The 22,866-nt window shown below is 39.9% G+C and overlaps 1 protein-coding gene across 4 annotated transcripts; it reads right to left on the reverse strand.

Annotated features, from left to right (window-relative positions):
* Window positions 1-75: 75 nt before the first annotated feature.
* copz2 (COPI coat complex subunit zeta 2) lies at window positions 76-21,610 on the reverse strand. Of its 4 annotated transcripts, none has more exons than XM_028599815.1 (10): window positions 21,441-21,610; window positions 13,323-13,391; window positions 10,895-10,979; window positions 9,827-9,918; window positions 9,063-9,118; window positions 7,733-7,810; window positions 7,415-7,466; window positions 5,481-5,519; window positions 3,612-3,644; window positions 76-1,393 (listed from the first exon to the last, which is right to left on the reverse strand). In XM_028599815.1, exons 1-10 carry the CDS (start codon window positions 21,450-21,452, stop codon window positions 1,346-1,348), a joined length of 564 nt encoding a protein of 187 aa, XP_028455616.1. In that variant the 5' UTR covers window positions 21,453-21,610; the 3' UTR covers window positions 76-1,345. The 4 variants fall into 4 exon arrangements, 2 of the variants coding, with proteins under 2 accessions (XP_028455616.1, XP_028455617.1); XR_003694427.1 differs by lacking the exon at window positions 3,612-3,644 and adding an exon at window positions 7,063-7,167 and having other exon boundaries at window positions 1,378-1,393; XR_003694426.1 differs by lacking the exon at window positions 76-1,393 and adding an exon at window positions 7,063-7,167 and having other exon boundaries at window positions 3,628-3,644.
* Between the last annotated feature and the right edge of the window lie 1,256 nt (window positions 21,611-22,866).

Raw genomic sequence — 22,866 nt, forward strand, 5'->3', positions numbered from 1 at the left:
ACATGATCAATCCGCCTTAGAGTTTTGGATTAAGAATAAATATAATAAAAATCAGGAATAAGAAGACACTCTGAATCCAGGACAAATGTTTTTATTATCAGTCTTACAAATGGTGGACAGACAAAACGCCCATTAGACCAACAAAAAGAAAAAAAAAAAAAAAAAAAATCTTTGGCTTTTTTTCTTCTTTTCAACTAAGAAAATATTGAATATCTATTAAATATCTATAAAGATTAATATCTATATCTAAAAAGATTAATATATTAAACTTTCAGAAAATAGACATTATTCTATAACTCTGTCCACAAAATGTCCCGCGATACTTCTACAAAAGTCCCTTTGATCAATTATATGTACAGATATTAATTTACCTTCATTCACTTTAGGGGGAAATAAGGGTTTTACTGACAAGAGTGCAAAAGTAACATTTGTTTAGTTTCATCAGAGATCATTGTATTCTTTAACAGTCTTTAAATAAGCTTTACAAAACACATGCACCAGTACTGCACAGCAACAAACTGGATTAAACTGAGCAATTCAGTGCACAAATGATGTCCTTCCATCTGTCCGTGTGTGTGTATATGTGTGTGTGTGTGTATGTGTGTGTGTGTGTGTCCGTGTAAATTTAACACCACCCAAATTTCATGGTTCAAATGAAAACACAATTTTCTTCGATATTCAGTGTTTTGGCATGAATTTGCAGATGTTTTGCTGCTTTTTTGCTTTGTTTTTGTCTATTCTTATTTTTTTTAGATTATCCTTAGATTGATATGACTGTATTTCCTTAAATAGATTGTTACCAGATTTTTTTTGCATTTGTAACATTTGGGCGGAAAAGTTTGTCACGTATAAAACGGTGTCATTTATTTATTTTTTTATTTTTTATTTTACACATCAGCAATCTTAAAGTGAAAGATCCTGCTTCACCAAAATAAAAGCAATAGATTATGGATCACCAAAACAGGCTTCCAGTATTTGAACCGATTACTTTGGTGTAACAGCTGTCCTTTACAGAAGCACAGCTGGATATGAGACCTCAGTCTTTGCTTCTTTTTTTTTCATTTCCTGATGTCATTTGGCCTGTTAAATGACAAACCTTCAAGACTATGAACTAACATAACTCTCCCACCAAATAAATAAATGACATGTCACACACACAGAATGTAACAAAAATGCCATAACACATAGAAAGAAAATCTAGCTGGTTAAGTGCTATAAAGCAGCCTATTGGCCAACAGGCTTGTAAGGCCTTCCCTTTAGTCTGTTACTATAATAAAAAAATAGCTTTGGGACTAAATATTTTTATCTATTTTTTCATGAGAATCCTAAATGCGTCTGGTCCGAGTCATTTCAGAATGGACCATTTGATCTGCTCTTTGGCCGACTGCAGAACCTGGAAAACATAAAAAAAAAAAAAAAAAAGAGCAAAATGAAGATATGTAATATGTGACGTGATGAAGTAAAAACTGATTTCAAATAAATGGATGAAGTATAAGTCCAAAAATACAAAACAGGGTTCAACGTTCAGATATTTTTTTCACTTTTCACACACCACAAAAAACAACGGGGAAAAAAGTCAAAAAGCACCAAAAATGTAAAAAATAAAAATAAATTGACTAAAAATCACCTAAACCCCAAATATAATGGAGTAAAATATAATCTAGAGAAACCTTGTACATCATTATAAGGCCTAATAATAATAATAAAAATAATAATAATAATAATTATAATTATTATTATTATTATTATTATTATTATTATTATTATTATTAACTAATAAAACCTGGTTTTTGTTTTGATGCTCAGCTTAAGTGAGAGAAGCTGAAATAAAATTTTGTTTACCTCCTTGTTTTTTTTCTGTGATGATCATTTTGATAGTGAAAATATGTTTGGAGTCAATGCAGTAACAACTTGTATAGTGTTGCAGTACCACTGTTCAACCACTAGATGTCAGACTAAGCACATGGAATGCCATTTTATTTCAATATTAAATAAATATAATAATAAATGTGCCTATGAGATGCCTTTTGAAATAAATAATTGAGGCAAATTATATATATATGCCTAATTTGCTTTAGGGGGTATTTCATAGGCATATTTATTTATTCATTCATTTATTTAATATTTAATGAAACAGCATTCCATAGTTCAACAGGAGTAGGAACTGTAATATACAGTTTTACCAAAGTTGATTTTTTTCTATGAGTTTGTCTAACACAACACAAGATATATATTTGTGAAATGTTGACAGGAACTTATTAAAAAACTCATATTGGACCTATGTGTTCCAACTGTCAGCTACGTGTTCATGTATGTTTAAAATGGGCGACTTCTAGCTCACCCAGTAAGAGCTGTGTGTCATCCCCCATCTCTCTCCCACCTTTCCTGTCTATCCACGGTCACTTCAAATAAAGGGAAAAGCCCCCCCAAAAGAAATTCTGCTTTGTCTGAGTGGCATCTCTACATGTGTACAGACTAACACCATTCTTAAAGCAAATCAATTGCAAACACGTCATTTAAAGTTGAATAAAATCGTAGGGAGAGAAGAAAATAGATTTGTAAACTTGTAACGGCTGAATTCACTCATCTGGGTGAAAATGCCACTCAAATCTTAAACATGAAGGCGACCCTTGAGTGCATAAATTATTATTATTATTATTATTATTATTATTATTATTATTATTATTATTATTATTATTATTATTATTAACGTGTTTTCTTTTTGTTTTCTCCCTCTTGGTCTTTTCATGGTCAACATTACATTCCACTGTTTGTGTCCTCCTCAATTAGTTCTTCATTTTAACAGCAGGGGGCACATGGAGCTCAGAGAATATTCACTCCAGTGTGGGCTCCTGGGAAATGCGGTCACATCGGACCTATTCAGAGTTCTACTGCTGCTTTTCTTGGTTTAGTGCCACTTAATGTACACAGCGTTTTATAGTATCCTTTTTGTGGATTATGGTTACACTTAGTTTAGACACTAATGTAATGTCCTTTAAGTACATTACGTTGCCGCTTACTCATCCATTTCATTTGCATTGTTATGGAACAACATGAAGCCGGGGGACATTTGTTCCCCTCGGTTTGTCTTTAGGGTGACGTTTTTCCGGGAAACGCCACAGATTAGAGCTGGGCGATATTGAAAAAAAACTACTATCACGATATTGTTGACCAAATACCTCAATATCGATATTGCGGCGATATTGTAGGGTTGATAATTGGTGCGGACAAAAACATATTTACACAATGTGATTTTTGGTAAATAATCATCATTAATGTGTATATAATAACTAAGTGGGTAAAGGCAAATAATAGAAAAGCTAGAACAGTCTGGTTAAATCAAAAAATTACATCAGCCTACTGTAATCCAGCCATTAAAACCAGGGACAGATAACATGATATCCAAAATCTAAGACGATATCCAGTCTCATATCACGATATCGATAAAATATCGATATATTGCCAAGCCCTACCACAGATTACATGAAAGACTGTAACATGTTGTTACAGTTTACTATATAATGTTATGGTAGAGTATGATCACAGTGGGGCATGCAGTGCTGCAGTGGAATAAGCTGTGTAGTGGTGCAGTGAAGTTAGTAGTGACTTACGTTAGTGGTCAGAGCCAGTTTCTGTGTTATGTGCTGTCAGGGTTAAAGTAACAGATAAAGAAAAGAGCATGAGTGTACACACACACGCACACGCACACAGGTTTCATTACTGCACACAAGCAGGAAGCAGCTAAAGCATATAAGCGTATCAGGAAAAAAAGTGATGGCATGCTTTTAAAATGAATCAAATGTTTACGGCAGAAGAGTTCTCTGATCAGCGACGCGGTTTGACATCTGTCCCGTGTTTAGAGAGCTGCAGTGCTTTAGAGGGCGTTAATCCATTTATTTATCCATCAATCCATTCATTCACAGTTGAGCCTATTACTGCTGTCCGGTGCTTTGGACCTCAAGCCAAGTTAGCTGCTACCTCAACACGAGTGGGGAGCTAAAGCCATAGAAATAGAATGAGAGCAGAACGGACCATTCCAAGTCATATCAACACAGTAGGATGGTCAGAACGGCGGCCATTTTGATGTGTACCGTTGCAAAGAACTGACCATTGTAGCGGGCCAACTCATTCTATTTCTATGGCTAAAGGGTTAGCATGCAGCCTGGTGAATTTACAGACAGATGTCAAAATGCTACTAATCATTCTGTCAGAGAACAGTCAGCTGTCTGCCATGACATCACGTCGGTGCGTTCATCTGATTGGACAGAGAGTATACTATAATCAAATGGTATCAGAGAGAAGCAGCTGGAAGATTTACAGGATAATAACAGTATAGATGTGAGGTAAACATGCAGTGTATGCAGCCAGCATTGTGTTTCTGTATGTGTGGCTGAGTATTTACAGTATGTGTATGTATAACTATATCTGCATGTATCTGTGAGTTTATGTTCATGTTAAATGTGAAGTTTGTTATTTGTTCATTATTGCTTTTGTCTCTTAACTTAATACAAAACTAAACACTCTCTATCAAACGAATGTTTATCGGTGTTTTAAGCCCCCAACATCTGCTTCCAGGCAGCGCTGCCTGGAAGGCACTAGGATTAAGCAATGGTTATGGTTAGGGTTAAGGTTAGGGTTAGCTGACTTGAAGTCAACGGTTGCAGCGCTGCCTTGAAGTCGATTAGGCTATGGTTATGGTTATGGTTATGGTTATGGTTAAGGCTAAGGTTAGGTGCCTTAAAGTCAACGGTCGCAGCGCCTGCCTGGAAGGAGACGTTGGGGGCTTAAAACACCATCAAGCTAAAGGAATAGTTTGACATTTTGGGAAACCCCAAACATGACTAGCTGTTTCCACCCGTTTCCAGTGTTTATGCTAAGCTAAGCTAACAAGTTGGCCGTATGTTCATATTTTCGCTGTTGGGGTTCTGATTCGCAATAATAACCAGCTCGCTCTACATCATCTCGCTTATTACACAGCTACTTACACAAAGTCTATATTTTAAAATCACATCACTGATTTAAAAAATATTTTATTGGTGTCTTTGACGACATTGACCACTCTACCTCCGAGCCATAGCCACCCCTTCTTTGTTTGCACTGTATAGCGCTGCTGTACAAAAATAACAGACCGTATAATGCAGTAATTGAACAATCAGAATCGAGTATTCAACAAAGCCTGTAATAAAGTATAGAAATATGGTTCCTAGCGTTTTGCAGGAGCACTGATATAGTTAGCAGTTGATGTTTGTAACTGCATTTAAAGAATTATTTTTAAATCACAAACCGCAGAGGTCTAAAAACACGACCACTTTTGGCATAGACGAGAAGTTAAGACAAAATCCATGTTGACCTTGTTGCTGAGAAACATAAGGTGCATAAAGTATTGCTGTCTACAATGTGTGTCTCTGTATTGGTGTGTATCTGCACGTTTGTATACCATGGCACACCAAATGTTACACGAGTGTGTGTGTGTATGTTACCTGGGCCACGCTTTGTTCAGATAATGGGTTTTCATCCGCCTGTAAAACAAAATAGCATCATTGTGTGTACGAGTGAAAAATGCAAAGTCATGCAAACACAAACACACACACACACACACACACACACACAAGATTAGGGACATTCAAAGCTGGTTAACAGCTCAGCCAATCACATGTCATATTCGAATTTATAGCCGTGCTAATGGCTCTAGGGTTGGTAATGTTGGTCTGTCTGTCTGTCTGTCAGTCCTGACCACTTTGGTTTAAATTGAAAAACCTGGACAACTATTGGATGGATTGCCATTAGGGATGTCACAATACCTAACATTTAGTAGTCTATACTTCTGGAGCCACAGCCTGCTGCTTTGAAGCCTGCTATCCCCACACAGCTAGCATACGGTAATGTCTCTCATGAGTTCACCTGGAACTCCCTCCAAAACAGCAATGCGGAGTAAGTCGGGTTTTCACATAGAACTGACCTTTTAGAGGTCCACTGTATCAAGCGCTAACATTAGCTAATGTCAGCTATTGTAGCTAATGTTGGGTTCTATGTGAAAAACAACGGCAAAGAGGAACAGACTTATCTGCAGTTTGGGAGTTCCAGGTGAACTCGTGAAAGCTGTTGCCGTACGGTAAAGCCATAAAAGCTTACCTTTATTTTACTGCGGTCAAGCCATCAGAGTGTGCACGGAGATGTGGGGCTGTTCAACTAGTGTTCTTCCGGGTAGATGACAAAAATTCTCTATAACTAAAGATAGCTCATTTTAACGCAGCCCCAACGGTATGAAATGGTACACACTTCCCGTCTCCTGTTGACACTGCCTCGTTTGAAAGTGTAGTAAACGTCATGTGGATGGATGAAAAGTTATGTTTTTTATATTTTCTTTCACTAACATTAGATATTTACACAACTAAAAGCCGTATTTAGCATTACGAAAATTTGTTATATGTAGCGTTCACAAACGTTAGTTGACTTTAGCCTATCCTTGTTGCCAGATCTCGCCAGAGTTTGTTCCTAAAACAGAGACCGCTCTCAAACAAAGTTCATTTTCTCCTAAATGTGTCAGTCTGGAAAAAGGGCATTTTAGTGTCGGGTTGTTCGGGAGATATTTGGATTGTGAAAACTGGGTCCAATATTCACTTTCAGGACTATGAGGTGAAAGAATTGAGTTCAAGTTCACTTCTCCCAGTGGGATTAAATCCACTCAGGACCTGCCGCTAGTCAGCTCTTAAGCATTTTGGCATTGATTTGGTACCAAAGTATTGGTTCTTGTGACATCCCTAATTGCCATGATATTTTTGCACAGGCAATCATGGTCCCCAGAGGATACGGTAAAATGACTTTGGTGATCTCCTGACTTTTACCTCTAGTGACACCAGCCGGTCAAAGTTTTAATATATGGAAAAAAAGCCAGCCTCATTCTTTAAGCCTCTCTGTTAGTCAGCATGCTCTATCACCATGCATTTACCTCATCGGTCTCGCCCATCCCTCCTTTGTCCCTTCACTGTCTCTATCTCACTCGCATTCATTCTCTCTCTCTCTTTACTTCACTATCTTTCTCTTCATCTCTCTCTCCCTCACCCTCTGTCTGTCTGCTTACAGCAGCTGGCTCTTGACTGTTTCTCCCTCTACGTTACCGGTGATGTAATCAAACAGGACGAAGCCATAGGCTGGCTCTGACATTAGCTGACACCAGTCAGAAGAAGAGAGACAGGAAGAAGGAGAGAGAGAAAGGTAAAGCATGTAAGAGTAGGCAAGAAGCTGTGGGAGGCTACAGGATGAGTCTTTATGCTCTCATTCTCTCAAGCCAAACAGCTGCTTTATCATATAACATGTGTTGGGGTTTTTTTCCCACTTGACTTTCCAATTATTAATCAAATCAATGAACAGATTGTTATGATTGGTCATTGTTGTTGACTGACAGTCATCTTACCCTGTAGTTGACCTTCTGTAGTACCTGCTGGGGGTCACTCTCCAGAATCACCCTGGCAACACAAAAAAAATAACCAATCCGGACCGACTGAGTACAGCTCAAGCAGGAAAGGGGGTATTTGTTGCATTATTTTCTGACATTTTATAGACCAACCAGTTATTTAAAAACATTAGTAACAGATTAATAGACACTAAGAATAAGTGTAAGTGAGTGCATAGTTAGAATGTACTGTAAATCGAACCAAAGTTTGTGTTGCAGTTGATCGTTAGAATATTGTTCGGATCCTCTAATCAGCTGTAGACATTATTTCTCTCTTACCCGCCATCAATGATTTCATCCACAACCAGAAACACTCCTTCCATATTGTCCAGTAAACACCTCCGCTCCACATTTTTCCTGCAGAAAAAAAAACACAACAATCCTGTCCTTAAAAGACCTATGAGATGCTGCTTTTTGGATGCTTTTATATAGACCTTAGTGGTCCCCTAATATCTGAAGTCTCTTTCCTGAAATTCAGCCGTGGTGCAGAATTACAGCCATTAGAGCCTGTCCCACAATGAGCTTTCCTTAGGACGTGCCATTTCTGTGTCTGTAGCTTTAAATGCTATTGAGGAGGAGAGAGGTGGGGCAAGGTGGAGGGTGGGGGTGTGGCCTTGACCAGCTTGCGGCCACAATTGTAGCTCTATTTTCTCACGGGCGGGCCAAATTCTCTGGGCAGCTGTGGGCGGTGGGCAAAGCAGAGAAAGGGGAGGTAACCTTTCCCCTTATGATGTCATAAAGGGAAGATTCCAGATCGGCCCATCTGAGCTTTAATTTCCTCAAAAGGCAGAGCAGGATACCCAGGGCTCGGTTTACACCTAACACCATTTCTATTCAATGTCTCGGTCGCTCACACTCTGCATTATCACTGCACTGGTTCCCATAGCAACCACATCCGCCGGTGTTTGGCTGATAATGTTGCAATTAACAATGAGGCATCCTGGTCTCTCTCACACACACACACACACACACACACACACACACACACACACACACACACACACACACACACACACACACACACACACACACACACACACACACACACACACACACACACACACACACACACACACACACACACACACACACACACACACACACACACACACACACACACACACACACACACACACACACACACACACACACACACACACACGTTAAATAAATACATGTATGTTAAAATGAGGACTCTGTCATTGTGTTGTCATTCAGCTGCCTTGTTTGTCAAACAGTATTTTTGAAATTAAGTCACGATTCCCTTTCAGGTAAAAAATACACACTGCTGTATTTTAATTTCAACATGGAGTCTCATTATCTCCCCGAGAGGCTCTGGTGGAGGGTTGGCAGTGTCAGTGTAGATTACCATTAGCAGTGATGATGCTGAGGCTACAGTACATGCTTTAAAATGCTTTACTATAATGATAGCGCATCTGCATGAAGGAAAGTCACTCCAGCAACATAACTGAAGCTGCCAAACATCAGGAGATCAAGGTTGTGATTTTCTGTGTTAGGGCTGTCCTTTCATTTTGTATTTTCTTTGATGCAATATACCATTAATGGTAATTGGCTTTTACTTTTTTTATGACTCAGTGAGAGAACATACCTGAGGATCTGACTGAGGGACTCAAACAGGCAGTTCAGTACTGACATCAGCATCAGCTAGAGAGAGGAAAAGAGCATGTGATTTCAAAGGTGCATTGATCGGTTTGTTTTATAGTCACTTGGAGAAAATTCTAAATTCAAGAACAAGCTAAAAATTATATATATATATATATATATATATATATATATCTCAACATTAGCATTCTTTTTTAGCATTAACTGTCTGCATTCAATATTTTTTTGGCCATTTGGGGGGCAGCGGAACAAACGGACATATCATTACTTTTAAAAAGCTAGAGCTAACATGCTAGCGTTTTAGCTCTGTTTTGGTCTCCACCAATTTCTGAGGTCAATCTCTGTTTCTTTAGCTGCCAAATGCTCCACTATGTTCACCAGCTCATCTCTAACTGCGTTTGTCTGCAGTTTGCAGCTGAACAGGTAGTTTACAGTTGCTCAATCACAGCTTTTTCACTGAAAACAGCTGCCTTTAAGAATTTCTTAAAGGTCCCTCATCATTCTCATTTTCAGGTTTATACTTGTATTTTGGGTTTTTACTAGAACATGCTTTAATGTTCAAAACACACATTATTTTTCTCATACTGTCTGCCTGAATATATCTGTATTAATCCACTGCTGAAAATAGTCCCCAACAAGTATTACACTATTTCTTCCAGTTTGAGAACCATTACCAGCTGTTTTAGCCCCCCCAAAAACATCTGCAGATGAACAATACTGTTTTGGCAGAGAAAGTTAAATTCTTCCTACCTCGTTCTCCTGAGCACTTCCCACCACATAGAAGAAGAGATCTATACTGCTCTTATAGACGATGGTCATCCCCTCCAGGAAAGCTATCTCATCTACAGAGAGCAGAAGGAGAGAAGGACGGGTTCAGGATAAAAAGGCATAACTCTCTTTTATGACTTTATTTATTTGATTTCACTTTTCAAAACAAGATCAACAAGTACTTTTAATAGAACAGCAGCCAATAGAAAATGACAAAGATTTATACCGGGGCTTCATTCATTCAGGAACAGTGTTCAGGGAGGCTGGAGGAAGACAAGGGAAAAAAGATGGGAAAGCAAATGAGCAGAAAAGAGAGAAGAAGAAGAAAAAACAGGGAGAGGGAGGGAATGAATGACACAAGGAGAGAGGAATGGGGAGGGAGGTGTAGGAAGGAAACATATGATATGATAGGAGAGAAGAAAAAGATATAAAATGATGGAGAGGGAGGAAGGTGATGAGGGAAAAGAAGTAAAAGAAAGTGAGTAGAAGTTGAACGAGGAAGGGTATGGAGATGAGGAAGGGCAAGATAAACAGAGGGAGTGAAGGGACGCTTTAAGGAAGGGAAGAGCAGGATAAAAGGAGGATGAGGTGGGAGGGAAGGAGAGGGGATATAGCATGACATGGGAGAAGAAAGAAGAAAGAAGAGGAATGAAGGAGGAGTTCAGAACAAAAGGAGGAATATACTGGGTGGGTGATAAGGAGGCAGAGACTCAGGTATCAATCCCAACTTCCCCTGAAAATGAAAGCTTTTCTGCAGTGCAGAAAAGTGTCCGCCATGTTTCTCTGAACAGCCAGATAAAAGTCCTGTTGGTTTCAAAGGTAACAGAAAATCCTAAAGGGACATTTTTATAGACTTTTTAAGGGTTTACACTAACATAGTACTTCTTTAGCTATACATGGTCTATGGTATCATTGTACAAGTGTTGGGCTACTGGGCGGTAGAATGTGTAACAGGTGACATTGGAGACGTGTGTGAGTGTTCAGTACAATACACAGGGGAGGGCCACATCCAGCAGACACAATAACAGAAACCTGCAGAGAGGAACTTACTGTCTGCTTTGTGTGTCTTGTTGAAAACGTTCATCTCAAAGTTCTTCTGTTCTTTCATGGAGGGGTAAAGCTCAGGGTCATAGTACTGAAACAGACACATACGGAAACAGGGAATGAACTTTGGCACTAACGCTGCTGGGTTATGGGTATCATTCCCTTCGGGGCTATTCATACTAAACATGTAAGAACTGATGGTACTGTAAGGAGGTGTGGATGAGTATCCTCTAAATGTAGGAAGGGGACCATGTCTGTGGGTTTGGATGTTTTACTTCATTAAAGTTATAATGCGTAAAATCTTCAAAAATCAGATGCTGTTTTTGATACTGTGCATGGTCAGCACTTATTCAGCAATAGACCTCAACAGTGTGGTTCCGGAAGTGGAAATCCCATTCATTTTCTATTTTTTTTTTCTCTTCAGGATTTTGATTAATTCAATTCAATTTTAGCCATAATGTCTAAACCAGTAGTGTCAAACTCAATTTCACTAAGGGCCACACTGGAAAATGAGAATCACATCAAGGGCCTTTTACGGACATGCTTTTATTTCGAGTTTTGATTAAATCAAATATCTTTGACTCTATTATAGCATGTGTTCCAAAGTATTCTAACTTACAGTTTGGTCAACATAAAACCCTAAAAAAAAAAAAGTCTGCAAAAAAAGTTCCATAGTGGGCGCCCGGGTGGCTCAGTTGGTGGAGCGCCCGCCCATATGAGGAGGTTTATTCCTTGACGCAGACGCCCAGGGTTCGAATCTGACCTGTGGCGATTTCCTGCATGTTTTTCCACTCTCTCTCCCCTTTCATGTCTGAGCTGTCCTGGTGAATAAGGTGGAAATGCCGAAAAAATAATCTTAAAAAAAATAAATAGTTCTAAACCACCTAAGTGGGCCAAAATGCATTGTGAACATAAATTGATATGGGGGCCGGATCAAAATCTGCGATGGTCTTGATTTTGACACATGGTCTAAACCATTGAAGGTAGGCTGTTTGTTGTTTACCACAACCGCAAACTAGGTTGGCTTGGTTCCAGACTTAAAACTCTTTATACAAGCATTTTCTGGATCGTCGATGGAGCAATTGAATGGGGAAAGTCACTTCCGGAACCAGAGCTGTTCGAAGAGTGGGCGGTCACGGTTGAGCTCTATAGCCATTCAATGTGTTTCATTCATTGATTCAGCAAGTATCTCTTTAGTTTACATTGTAAGTGGTGGAGTCCGCCATTCTCACGCTGGATTCAAATTGCCTTCACACGCAGGAGGGAATCACAGGAAACAATGCAGCAGTGTTACTGCTTGGAAATTAATCTCAGCGATATTCGCCTCACGGTTTACTGTACGTACACACCGCCGCCGACTTGGGCGTCTAAAGATACCGGAAGTCATTAATTTTCAATGGAAGCTGGCTTCTCTCAGCTGCAAGGAGCGTCAAAACTGTCGGCGTCGCGTTTTGGGCGTTTTGAGCGTCAATCAGAAAGTTGAACTTTGGTCAACTTTATGGTAATGAGCTATGACGCGGTGCAGCGGCAAGCAGCGGCAAACGGCAGCAACCAATCGGAATATAGACGTCCTTCTCGCTGGCTGATTCTGGAGAAACATACGATGTAAACTTTTGTTCCTACCAAGACATTAGTTCCATGAAAATGGAGGGAAATCTCATAATCGCCGTTGCTGGGTTCCCCTATCATTTATGATGTAACGTTGTTTTGCGATAGGGACCAGTTAACGTGCCGTCACATGGTCTCTAAACAGTCCGCTCACGGTGAAGTCCTGCACGGGTCAACAGCTGGCGGCTGCTCGCTCTGCCTGCATTCTGCTGCGGTTCAGCGGCTAACTGCTAACAGACACCGCTGTGACCAACAAACAATACAAATGATGTCCTTATATATGTCATTTATAAAAGGTTTCTAGTGTCAGTGTATTGGCCGTGCAGTGGCTGCTTGTGCTTTTTCTTCAATCGTGTGTTGCACATGATCGAAGAATGCTCCCACGTCAGAGCGGCCAAAGCGTCAAACAGCTTCCTCTGACTTTTTGACAAGCGTCCTCGACAGGGCGTCCAGAGCTTCTTTGCAGCTCAAGTCGGCGGCGGTGTGTACGTACAGTTACTATTCACTCGCTTACAACCCAGCGGGACATGAGGGTGGCATCAATCTTCTCATCCAACTCTTGGCAAGAAAGCAAATAAGAATTTTTCACAGACTATTGAACAATTCCTTTAAGAGGATTCATACAACCCCCTTTCATAGGGCTTTTAAAATTTGAAACAAACATTGAAGTCTGGAGAGGGAATCCACATGATAGACACTTTAAGGTTTGAGGACTACAAACAAATGAACTTTGACAGAAGAAATAAATGGATTACCTAACTGACGCAAGTCTGGGGTAATGTGCAAATGAATGGGCTGAAACACTGGTAGGGTCCTTTCACATTACCTTTGACAGAAGTCTGTTGCCATCATTGTCAAGAATGAAAACAGCTTTCACTGTATAGAGGGAAGGTTCCTGCAACAATAAACAGGGAGAACATCTAAATATTTAAAGCTTTGCTGAGTCACATCAGGAAATCATCATGGACAATGAGAGGTCTATTTGCTAATGCCAGAGCTACAGTCAAAGCCATTCATCCTACACCTGACCACTGTGTTGTATCAACTTTTATTATCCAGATAAAGTCTGCTTTTCCAGCAACACCCTGTACACACATCAGACGCCCAGTCCAACCAGTTTCTACATTGGCGGTTTTATCTCCGTAGACATTTGGGCTTTTGTTTTGTTTGGTCATCCATCTTTGTTTTGGATTTTGTCTTCTAGATGTGGAAATGACAAAAGACATCCATTCCTGCTGCTTATCCATCCATCCATCCATCCATCCATCCATCGAAGAGTTTTCAGACCCGGGACAAAGTTCTGTTATGCACTGACTAGAATAGATTCACAGTCAGAGTGTATCACAGAACTTAGACCAGAAACTTACAACATCCACTGTTACCATGGTTACAGCAGGATGAAAATGACGATGAGGACGGAGACGCATTTGGATCAACCACCTTTCGTTTCAGGCAATATATCGGTCTGATATTGGCTGAACTGAATCACTTTTTATGATGGAGAAATAATTTTTTTATTTGCTAATTAGCGCTAAACACAAAGAACAGCTGAGGCGGATGGGAATGCCATTTGTTTGGCAGGTATTTGGACAAACTGAAATCTTGATCTGATGATGGAGCTAGATAAAAATCAAAGGATCACCAAGTCATTATGATTCATCTGGGAACCACCAAAGTGATGAACTAACAGACCAACACCGTGGATGCACCACTTGGTGGCTAATACCAGCCATTCCAATATGTCTCCTAATGGAAGGGATTATTCAATGGTCCGAATTTTAACCAATCCACTTTTGATGAAACGTGAAAATGACTTCTCTTGGGACTGACTGGCTCAACAGTTTTCTTCATTATTGTCTCGGTACAAAAGTTATCACTTGTTTTATGCAAGACCGGAGCATTGCTGATGCAGCAGAAGAGGAGCCAAGTCATCTCATGGACACATCAATCCTTTTACTAGGGCTGCAACTAACGATTGTTTTGATTGTCGATTAATCTGTTCATTATTTTATCACTAGATGGATTAGTTGTTTGGTCTATAAAATGTCGATCAGTGTTTCCCAAAGCCAAGGGTGACGTCCTCAAATGTCTTGTTTTGTCCACAACTCAAAAGATATTCAGTTTACTGTCAGAGGAATGAAGAAACTAGAAAATATTCAGCTGGAATCAGAGAATAAAAAAAAATAAAAAAAACATCAAACCGATTATGACAAATAGTTGGCGATTAATTTAATAGTTGACAACTAATCGATTCATCTTTGCAGCTTTACATTTTTCATAATCTAAGTTGTCATATACAGTATACTAAACCCACAGAGCATATAGGTTTGTATTTCCCGCTGTCTCCAACTTTAGCAACGACTGGTTTGACCACTGAGATGCGAGTGACGGATGGCGAGCTGGACTGCAGTCTTCTTCCGTGAGAGAAACACAGCAAGCTGCTACAGTTTGCTGCCCTGCCGCATCGCAGATTGCTAAGCACACCTGACTACAGGAGACAATGGCTCAGACTTTGCGGAGTATATGTAGTTATAGTGCCTTCCGTTTGTACTCGGAACTCCGAATTTCCGAGGTCAAAGTCAGAAACAAGCACCCTGACCTTGGATTTCCGAGCTTGGAACTCGGGCAACCATCGAGTACCCCGCGCTAAAAATCCAACGTGGCTGCTCCGTGCATCAACAGTTGTGAAAGCTGTAGTAACATACAGTTATAAGCACTTCTGTGTTGTGTCTCACTAAATCAGTCGTACACGCAGTGCAGTCCAACTTCTATCTGTTGACATGTTGTTACGTCGTTTGTATGCACAAAAAAACAGGGTAATGCGTTGTTATAAAACTGGCATTGCTAACAATGGCTAACCTGGTTAGAGCTAATGAAAACAAAGAAAACCCGACTTGTAAATGGAACGCGTTCAACTCGGGCAGTTCGAGGTCGGATCACGTTCTCACCACAAACGAACCAGAGCGGATTGAAAGCGTACCGAGACCACCTCATCAAGCAGGTCTCGGTACGTTTGTTTGGTCCGCTTTTGGCGCGCAACTCGAGTGTGATTGCGCGTTCTCACCTGCCCAAACGAACCGCACCGGCGGGGCAAACAAACTCTAGTTCAATGGAAGTTAACGAGGCAGGGGTGAAAGCAACCTAAATGGGATGTATAATAGCATGCTCAGTTACAACAAGCAGTTAGTCGGTCTAAATCTTACTTGTGTTGTGCAACATGTTTTCATTCAGTCAACACTTACTGTACTCTATAACTAGCCTACGTTTCAAGTTCCAAACTGCTGGAGCAACCGGCTGCTGATCCCTGGTCCTGCCCTGTCCTGTCCTCAGGGGAGAGGCTCTTTACATAATTTACACACCTAATCACTAAAATGGCTTATTTGAGATCAACAGATTATTGGCTAACATCAAATATTGTAAATGTCAGATAGTAACTGCAGAAATAAGAGGGGCTTGTCTATTGTTCGGAGGTAGGACTTCTCTGCAAAATGAAACTAACACAAAGAACTGATAATCATTTAGTCAATTGTACAACAGCCTCAGCCTGAGTTTAGGGAGTTAATGTAAAAAAAATAAATGTAAAAAGAGAAAGCTTTTTTTGACTCTGGATCAACATGACAAGCTACATGCCTAAAATGTAAAAAGAATTGAGCAGTTTGGTTTAAACATAATGATTTTCTCTGGAGTGCTTGTTTATAAGTAGGTCATGGACAAAACCAGAAGACCAATTTAGATGTCTGGAGACAGACAAACTCAAAAAGACATCAAAGCTTCTTGCAATTGGCAGTTTCCTAAGCTGCCATTTTGATTTCCATTTTGATTTTTTACCACATTATGGACACGATATATACAAATGGGACATTCAAGGCATTTAGCTGATACTGTGATAAAGAATCAGTGACAGTAGCTGAGACCTGCTTCCATAAAAGCATATTACATGATGCAATAAAAAGCCTTTCAGGCTAAAAATGTTTGCTTCTACTGTATCTGCTTACTAAACAGAACCAGATCACTTACAGTTATTCTATTTAAAAATGATTTACGGCACAAAACGGGAAGAAGCATTATTCTTTCAGAGCCAATGGAGAAAAATAAAATGTCTGTGAAGACATTTTGGAAAATGTGCTTATTTGAAGAAGACGATTTCCACTCTTCTCTCTGTATGGTAAAGCCGATTAGCTACATTTGGCGCAGACTGGAAACAGTTAGCAGTAAAACAGCTAAATGTCTTTTTTTACAGTTTGGTTTTTGAACAGATTAACCAAACAAGACTCAACATGTTAAATCGTGAGCTTTAGAGGTGTTGGTAAGTAGATTCTGTTACCTTGTTTCCCCTGTTTTCAATCTTTGTGCTAAGCTAAGCTAAACGGCTACTTGCTGAGCCTGACTATTTACCGGACAGTGACGAGAGTGGTATTTATCTTCTCTAACTCTCTGCAAGAAAGAAAGTGGATTTCCCAAAATGTCAAACTTTAGTTCTGACAAACACACTACAAACAACAGTTATCCTAGGGTAGGCTACTTTAAAAGGAAAATATACTGCAAGGACTATATGCGATTATTTCTATGACTCAACAGTTTTTCTTTGTTTAATATTCTTTTCAGAGAACAATTGTTTCCAGAATGACATTGCTGAAGTTCCCAGCAGCACACGAATGCCACATTATTGTTACTCCCAAACATGGAAAAATGTAGAATCCTCACGTCTGGATCGACACCAAATCTAATTAAATGTGACCATTATGTGCCTTTTGTGGTCTTTTCTAGCTATGCATGTACAGTAAGTGATCTACTGCATGAATTGGGAGACAAGGAGTAGATACATTCATTGCTCAATATACTGAGCACTATAGTTGATGTGGGGATAAAGTCTTTCAAATGAACATTGCAGGGGTGTTAAAATTAACCGTTGCCTCGATGCGGACCTAGACTATTCTGCGTCAATGCAGGTACAGATCATAATCGATTATTGCCTACTGAGGTTACTGGTTGATTTTCTACGGTCGCTGCTTTTTTAGTTTTTGCATTTTGTCTGTTGTCTGCGGTCGATTTTGTTGACAGGATAATCGTAATTGAATCGTGAGAGCAGTGAAGATTCACACCCCTAGAAAGGATCTAGTAAAAGGATCTTAACCTATTCCTTTTTTTAATGATCTTGCTCTGAATATTGCTCTCATAATATATTTTTTATTCATTTCCTTTTCTTTATCCTCCATTCTTTTCTTTCTTATTCTATTGTGGTCAGCATATTTTTTAACTGAACAACAAATGGATCTCAGATCAGCTTGAAACGTGTAAATAACACATTTGTCTTAAAGGGGTGCTATGCAGTTTTGGTTTTTTCGCCTTTTGCTGACAGGTCTCTCTATAGAGCCCCCCCTACAGATTCAGAATAGATATTTGGCAGCTCCTATGTTTACTCGTGACTGACTCCTCTCTTGGTCAGTCTGCCGTTTCCTCTTTCTCTGTTCCTCTGACAATGCTTTCCTAGCTTCCTGCTTCTTTTTAGCCGGCTCAGCCATGACGATAGTGTGAAAAACTCCATCGCTATCTTGTTAGCCGGTTCCTGAATGGCCGTATGTGTGCAGTGTCGTGAAGCAATACGTTACATGGCGAGACCTGATATCACGCCATACTTCCTGGCGCTGAGGCCGGTGGCTTGCCGGCCAAAAGTTGCAAGGGTGGTTTTTCCGTTCACAGGCGCTGGGGGGGAGGGGGGAGCGAGACGACCACCATTCAACTCGAAAAAAAGTCATATAACCATTCCAATGATGATAAATTAAGCTAAAAGAAAACTGCATAGTTCCCCTTTAAAGCTCAATTTGTTGTTTGCATGATGATTACCAACCATTTTATTACTCATCACCACTAATAGCATCATTGATCGGAAAGCAAAAAAGCAGAAGTCTGCAGAAATAACCCCTACTGATGTCATCGGGGTTATCTTGGCTTAGATTTAGCAAATTAATAACAGAAAGCCTACATTACAAACTTGGTGCGTTTTGACCTGTTTTTTTGATCCGTCTCTTAACTTTGCGGACAGGCAACCCTGTATTGCTGTAGTACTCCTTTAAAAAAGGTCCAATGTGTAGGAATTTCTCCCATCTAGCGTTGAGATCATATATCGCAATCAACTCTCTCGCACCACGCAGTTCAAAGTAGGTATTACAGCTACGGTAGCCTTCACGCTTCAAAAAGCCAGCCTCTTGCTCTTTTCAATCTCCTTTTTCATTTTCTGGGCGAAGAAGAAGACTCTTGTTCCCGACATTTGGAGTTTGAATACCTGTGGTCCTCCAGGTTTCCTTCTTCAAACTCGCCGGGGCCGGGAAGCTACGATACCCATTAGCAGCATTAGCAGCACCTGTGAGTTTATCATGCGACAGCGACAACGCGAAAGGTGGAGCAGTATGTCCTGTATGTCCCTCACCGGCTAACGTATTTCAGGATGGAGCACGAATATGGAGCGTCTTCCCCAGTTCATGCGAATGCAAATGTAATATTTCAAGCCAAAAGGAATACTCGGAATTGATGGTGGTGGTAAATATTCATGAAAAAGGACAAGTTTGTGAACGGGCAACACCGATGTTGATAATGAACAACTAAACACGTTACACACTGGGCCTTTAAGTACCAATTTGAATGTATGACTTTTACTTGTAATCGAATATTTGCAAGTGGTCACAAGCAAGAATCTGAGAAAGATACGTTTTTTTTTGGCAGTTTGCAGATTATCTGTGTTTTATTTGCCTGATAACTGATGAAGTTAATGAATTAAAAAGTGTTCTACTTTGGCTCGGCTACAGCTCTGGGTCCGTCCCTCTGCTTCGGTTTCTCTCAGCACTGAGTGTGACATAATTAGGGGTGGGGAAAAACATCGATACAGCATAGTATCGCGATATTTTTCATGGCAATACTGTATCGATACACAGACGGCAAGTATCGATCTTTTATGATATACGCGTTGGTCAGTCTGTCTGCTTGACAATCCCATTTTGCAGCAATAAAATTTAAGTGAGATGAACAGACAGAGAAATGTATCTTTTTAGATTGACAAAATATTCCTTTGGGGACATCATGCAATTGGGAAAAATTTTAAGTTGGAAAAAAGGGAATACATTGCAGTATATCGCAGAATATTGCAATATGTTTAAAATCGCAATAATATTGTATTGTGACATAGGTATCGTGATGATATCGTATCGTGAGGCCTCTGGTGATTCCCACCCCTAGACTTAATGTCCCGCCCACAACACTGTCTGACTCTCTTTTATTGGGTATTATATTGAAAGTTTCTCATTTATTAAAGAATTGCTTAAAAGCATTTAAACTAACTTTTGTGTTGGAATTTGTAACATTCCGAAATCTTAATTTTGACAAAGCTTTTCATTTTCACTGTATATGCATATCGGTTCCAAATATCGGCTATCGGTTTCAATAACTACTAATAATCAGTATCGGCCTTGAAAAAAAACAGTATCGGTCGATCCCTAATCATCATAATACACTTTATTTAGCACCTTTTAAAAACACATTTACTAAAATACTTTACAATAAAAACAGAACACCTTATGCTAATGTTTCTTTAATTATTGTTAGCCTATGCATTTATGTCCAAGTAGAACTGTACTGTTGTAGTTGGTCTGTGGAGCTAGTTTTGAAGTACTGTTAAGTACTGTTAGATAGTTTAATCTGTGCATCATATTTAAAAGATGATCATGCATTATGTATGTAAAATATACATCTGTAAAGTAACTAGTAATGTGTCCGATATATGTAGTAGAGTAAACTAAACTAAACCTTCCCTTTCAAATGTAGTGAAGTACGGTAGAAGTGGCATCATGGATTTACTCAAGTAAAGTAGCCTACTAGTTACATACTTGTTAAATGGAAATACCGGTACATAAGTCAAGCAAGTCAAGGACCTTAGAGTAAAATCTTTCCCACAGTAGTGGAGTGAAAGTGGCATTAAATCGAAGTACTCTAAGTACTTTAAGTGCAGTAGCTACTTGAGTAAATGTAGGCTACTTAGTTACTTTACCAACACTGAGAAAGAGTGAAGCAGAAAGAATGAGATAGAGACATTGACACAAAAAAAAATTGGAGTAAATGTGAGAAAAGATAGATTAAAGAGAGAGAGATAGCGAGAGATAGAATAAAGGCTGCGCAAGGCAAACGAGGAGAGAGAGAGAGAGAGAGAGAGAGAGAGAGAGAGAGAGAGAGAGAGAGAGAGAGAGAGAGAGAGAGAGAACGGTGGACGTGGCACCTACACTGCTCTACACGTCAACCGATCTGTGCACATATGCTCAACACACAAGCAGACATTTAAACACACACACACAAATGCTTTGACTCTACGCACGCACGGCTGTTTCTCATGTGTGATATAGAGGACTGTTGATCCTGCAGGAACTAAAGCTTTGGCTTATAGTTGTGTCCTGTTGCGCTCCGCACTGGGCATATTGCGTTGATAAGTGGATAACAGCGGAGGCTCACCCCGTCTATTGTAATGGAGTTAAGTTAACACGCTAATAAGTTGTCGCACTGGGACTAGCACAGACAAACTGTAGCTACTATTTTTTTTACACAGCAGGAAAAAAAAAAAACTGTGGCGTTTAGAGCGCTGGCTGCACGTGAAACACTGTCAGGTCAGGCCTGCGCGTACACAATCAATCCCATATCAGGATTCCACTTACATTCATGGATTATACGGAGCAAATCAAACCAGTTTCTGGTTTCTGAACAGTCTGCACCCAGCCCCACTCCTCCCCCCTCTCCCTCTCCAGTAATGCCCAACACCAAAACTGCCATAATGCAACAAATGTCCCGCGCGCGATAAAAGCTGTACAAAAAAAACAAACACACAAACTACCGAGCACATTACACCCCTCCTACACCAAACTAAATGTCGGTTCCCCGAGCCCGGTGAAACGGCGGAGAGGCTCACCAGAGAGTCCATCGCTGTTGCTGCTGCTGCCGCCGCCGTGCTCGCTCGCAGCTCGCTCGGTGTGTTGACGTGGACAGCGCTGAGCTGTCACACCGTTTTTTTCTTCCTTTTTTTTCTTTTACGGAGCCGCCCGGGCGCGAGGCCGCTCCCGCAGCAGCCAACCGGATAAAAAAAACACAGGAGACTGTACAGCAGAGCGCGCTCCCGCCTCTCGCTCTCTGACCTTTCACAATAAAAGTCTTTGTGCTCCTTCGGAGGCTATGATAACAGGTCACCACCATGATGTTAAATGATAAGCCTGCGATTTCCTTTATTTGTTTTTACATTTTCAACAAATTCCATAAAACGATCTAAATCAACAATGTATCCAAACCGGATATCCAATTATTTATAGGCTATTATTTGAAATGAATTAGTAAGTCACATGTTGACCTGTAGTTTATTTTTGATTTAACCCCACACATAGCTTACCTGTCATAAATGCTCAACAGTGTGTATTAATCCGCCTCGGGAAATAGTCCCCAAAGGTCTTTCTGCTCCTTCGGAGGCTATGATTAACAGGTCACCATATGTTCTTGATGTTAAATGATAGGGCTGTGATATTCTTTATTTTTTTTACATTTTCAACAAATTCGATATAAAGATCTAAATCAACAATGTATCCAAACCTAATAGTCAATTAGCATATCAACAGGCTATTATTTAAAATGCATCAGTAAGTCACACTACTACACTGAGTGACATGTTGACCCGTAGTTTATTTTTGATTTAACGCGAGATATAGCCTACCTGTCATAAATGCTCACAAGCTTGAATTAATCCGCCTTGGAAAATGGTCCCCAATAAATGCACTATTTCTTCCTGTTTGAGTAACATTGTGTTAGTAACAGTGACCAGCTGTTTGTTTGTTTTTTTATTTAAAGGAAAAATATATTTGTGAGGCATTTTAAAGATTTATGTCTTCAGTAGGAACAAATGGCTTTGGGTGATGGGTCTGAGAGCCACAGACCGGGTAGGGAAGTCAGAGGGTATTGAGAGACGGTGTTGGAAGTTGTTGACAATAACGAAAATATTGAATAAAATCAGCCTTATAGTTTTAATAAGAAAACATGGCTAGTGGCGTGCAAAGGACTGGGGAATAGGGGCCTCCTCTGCATGCAGAGGGTTAGGGTGCCATCAGCCTGCATATGCAGATGCAGCACACACAATACTCATTCATCTTAAAGTACAAATCACTCTTTCCAATACAAAATGTTAATAATAACATGTTTTGTCCCCTCTTACAGCTGGTTTGAGCAAGAAACAGACTTACTACACACATTTATTAGAAAGTGGGATGCTGAGTAATAAGTAATTTCACTCTGTTAATGGTTATGCTAACGTTGGATTAAGGTTTAACAGCACAGAAGAGACAGGCTTGGTCTTA

This window comes from Perca flavescens, chromosome 15 (assembly GCF_004354835.1).
Source record: "Perca flavescens isolate YP-PL-M2 chromosome 15, PFLA_1.0, whole genome shotgun sequence".
Classification (NCBI taxonomy): Eukaryota; Metazoa; Chordata; class Actinopteri; order Perciformes; family Percidae; genus Perca; species Perca flavescens.

Coding starts and splice junctions, on each gene's coding strand:
- copz2 (XM_028599815.1), bottom strand. Junction 10,980..13,322: donor GCAACAGACTTCTGTCAAAG/GTAATGTGAAAG, acceptor TGTCTGTTTCAG/TACTATGACCCTGAGCTTTA. Junction 9,919..10,894: donor CAAGACACACAAAGCAGACA/GTAAGTTCCTCT, acceptor TGCTCTCTGTAG/ATGAGATAGCTTTCCTGGAG.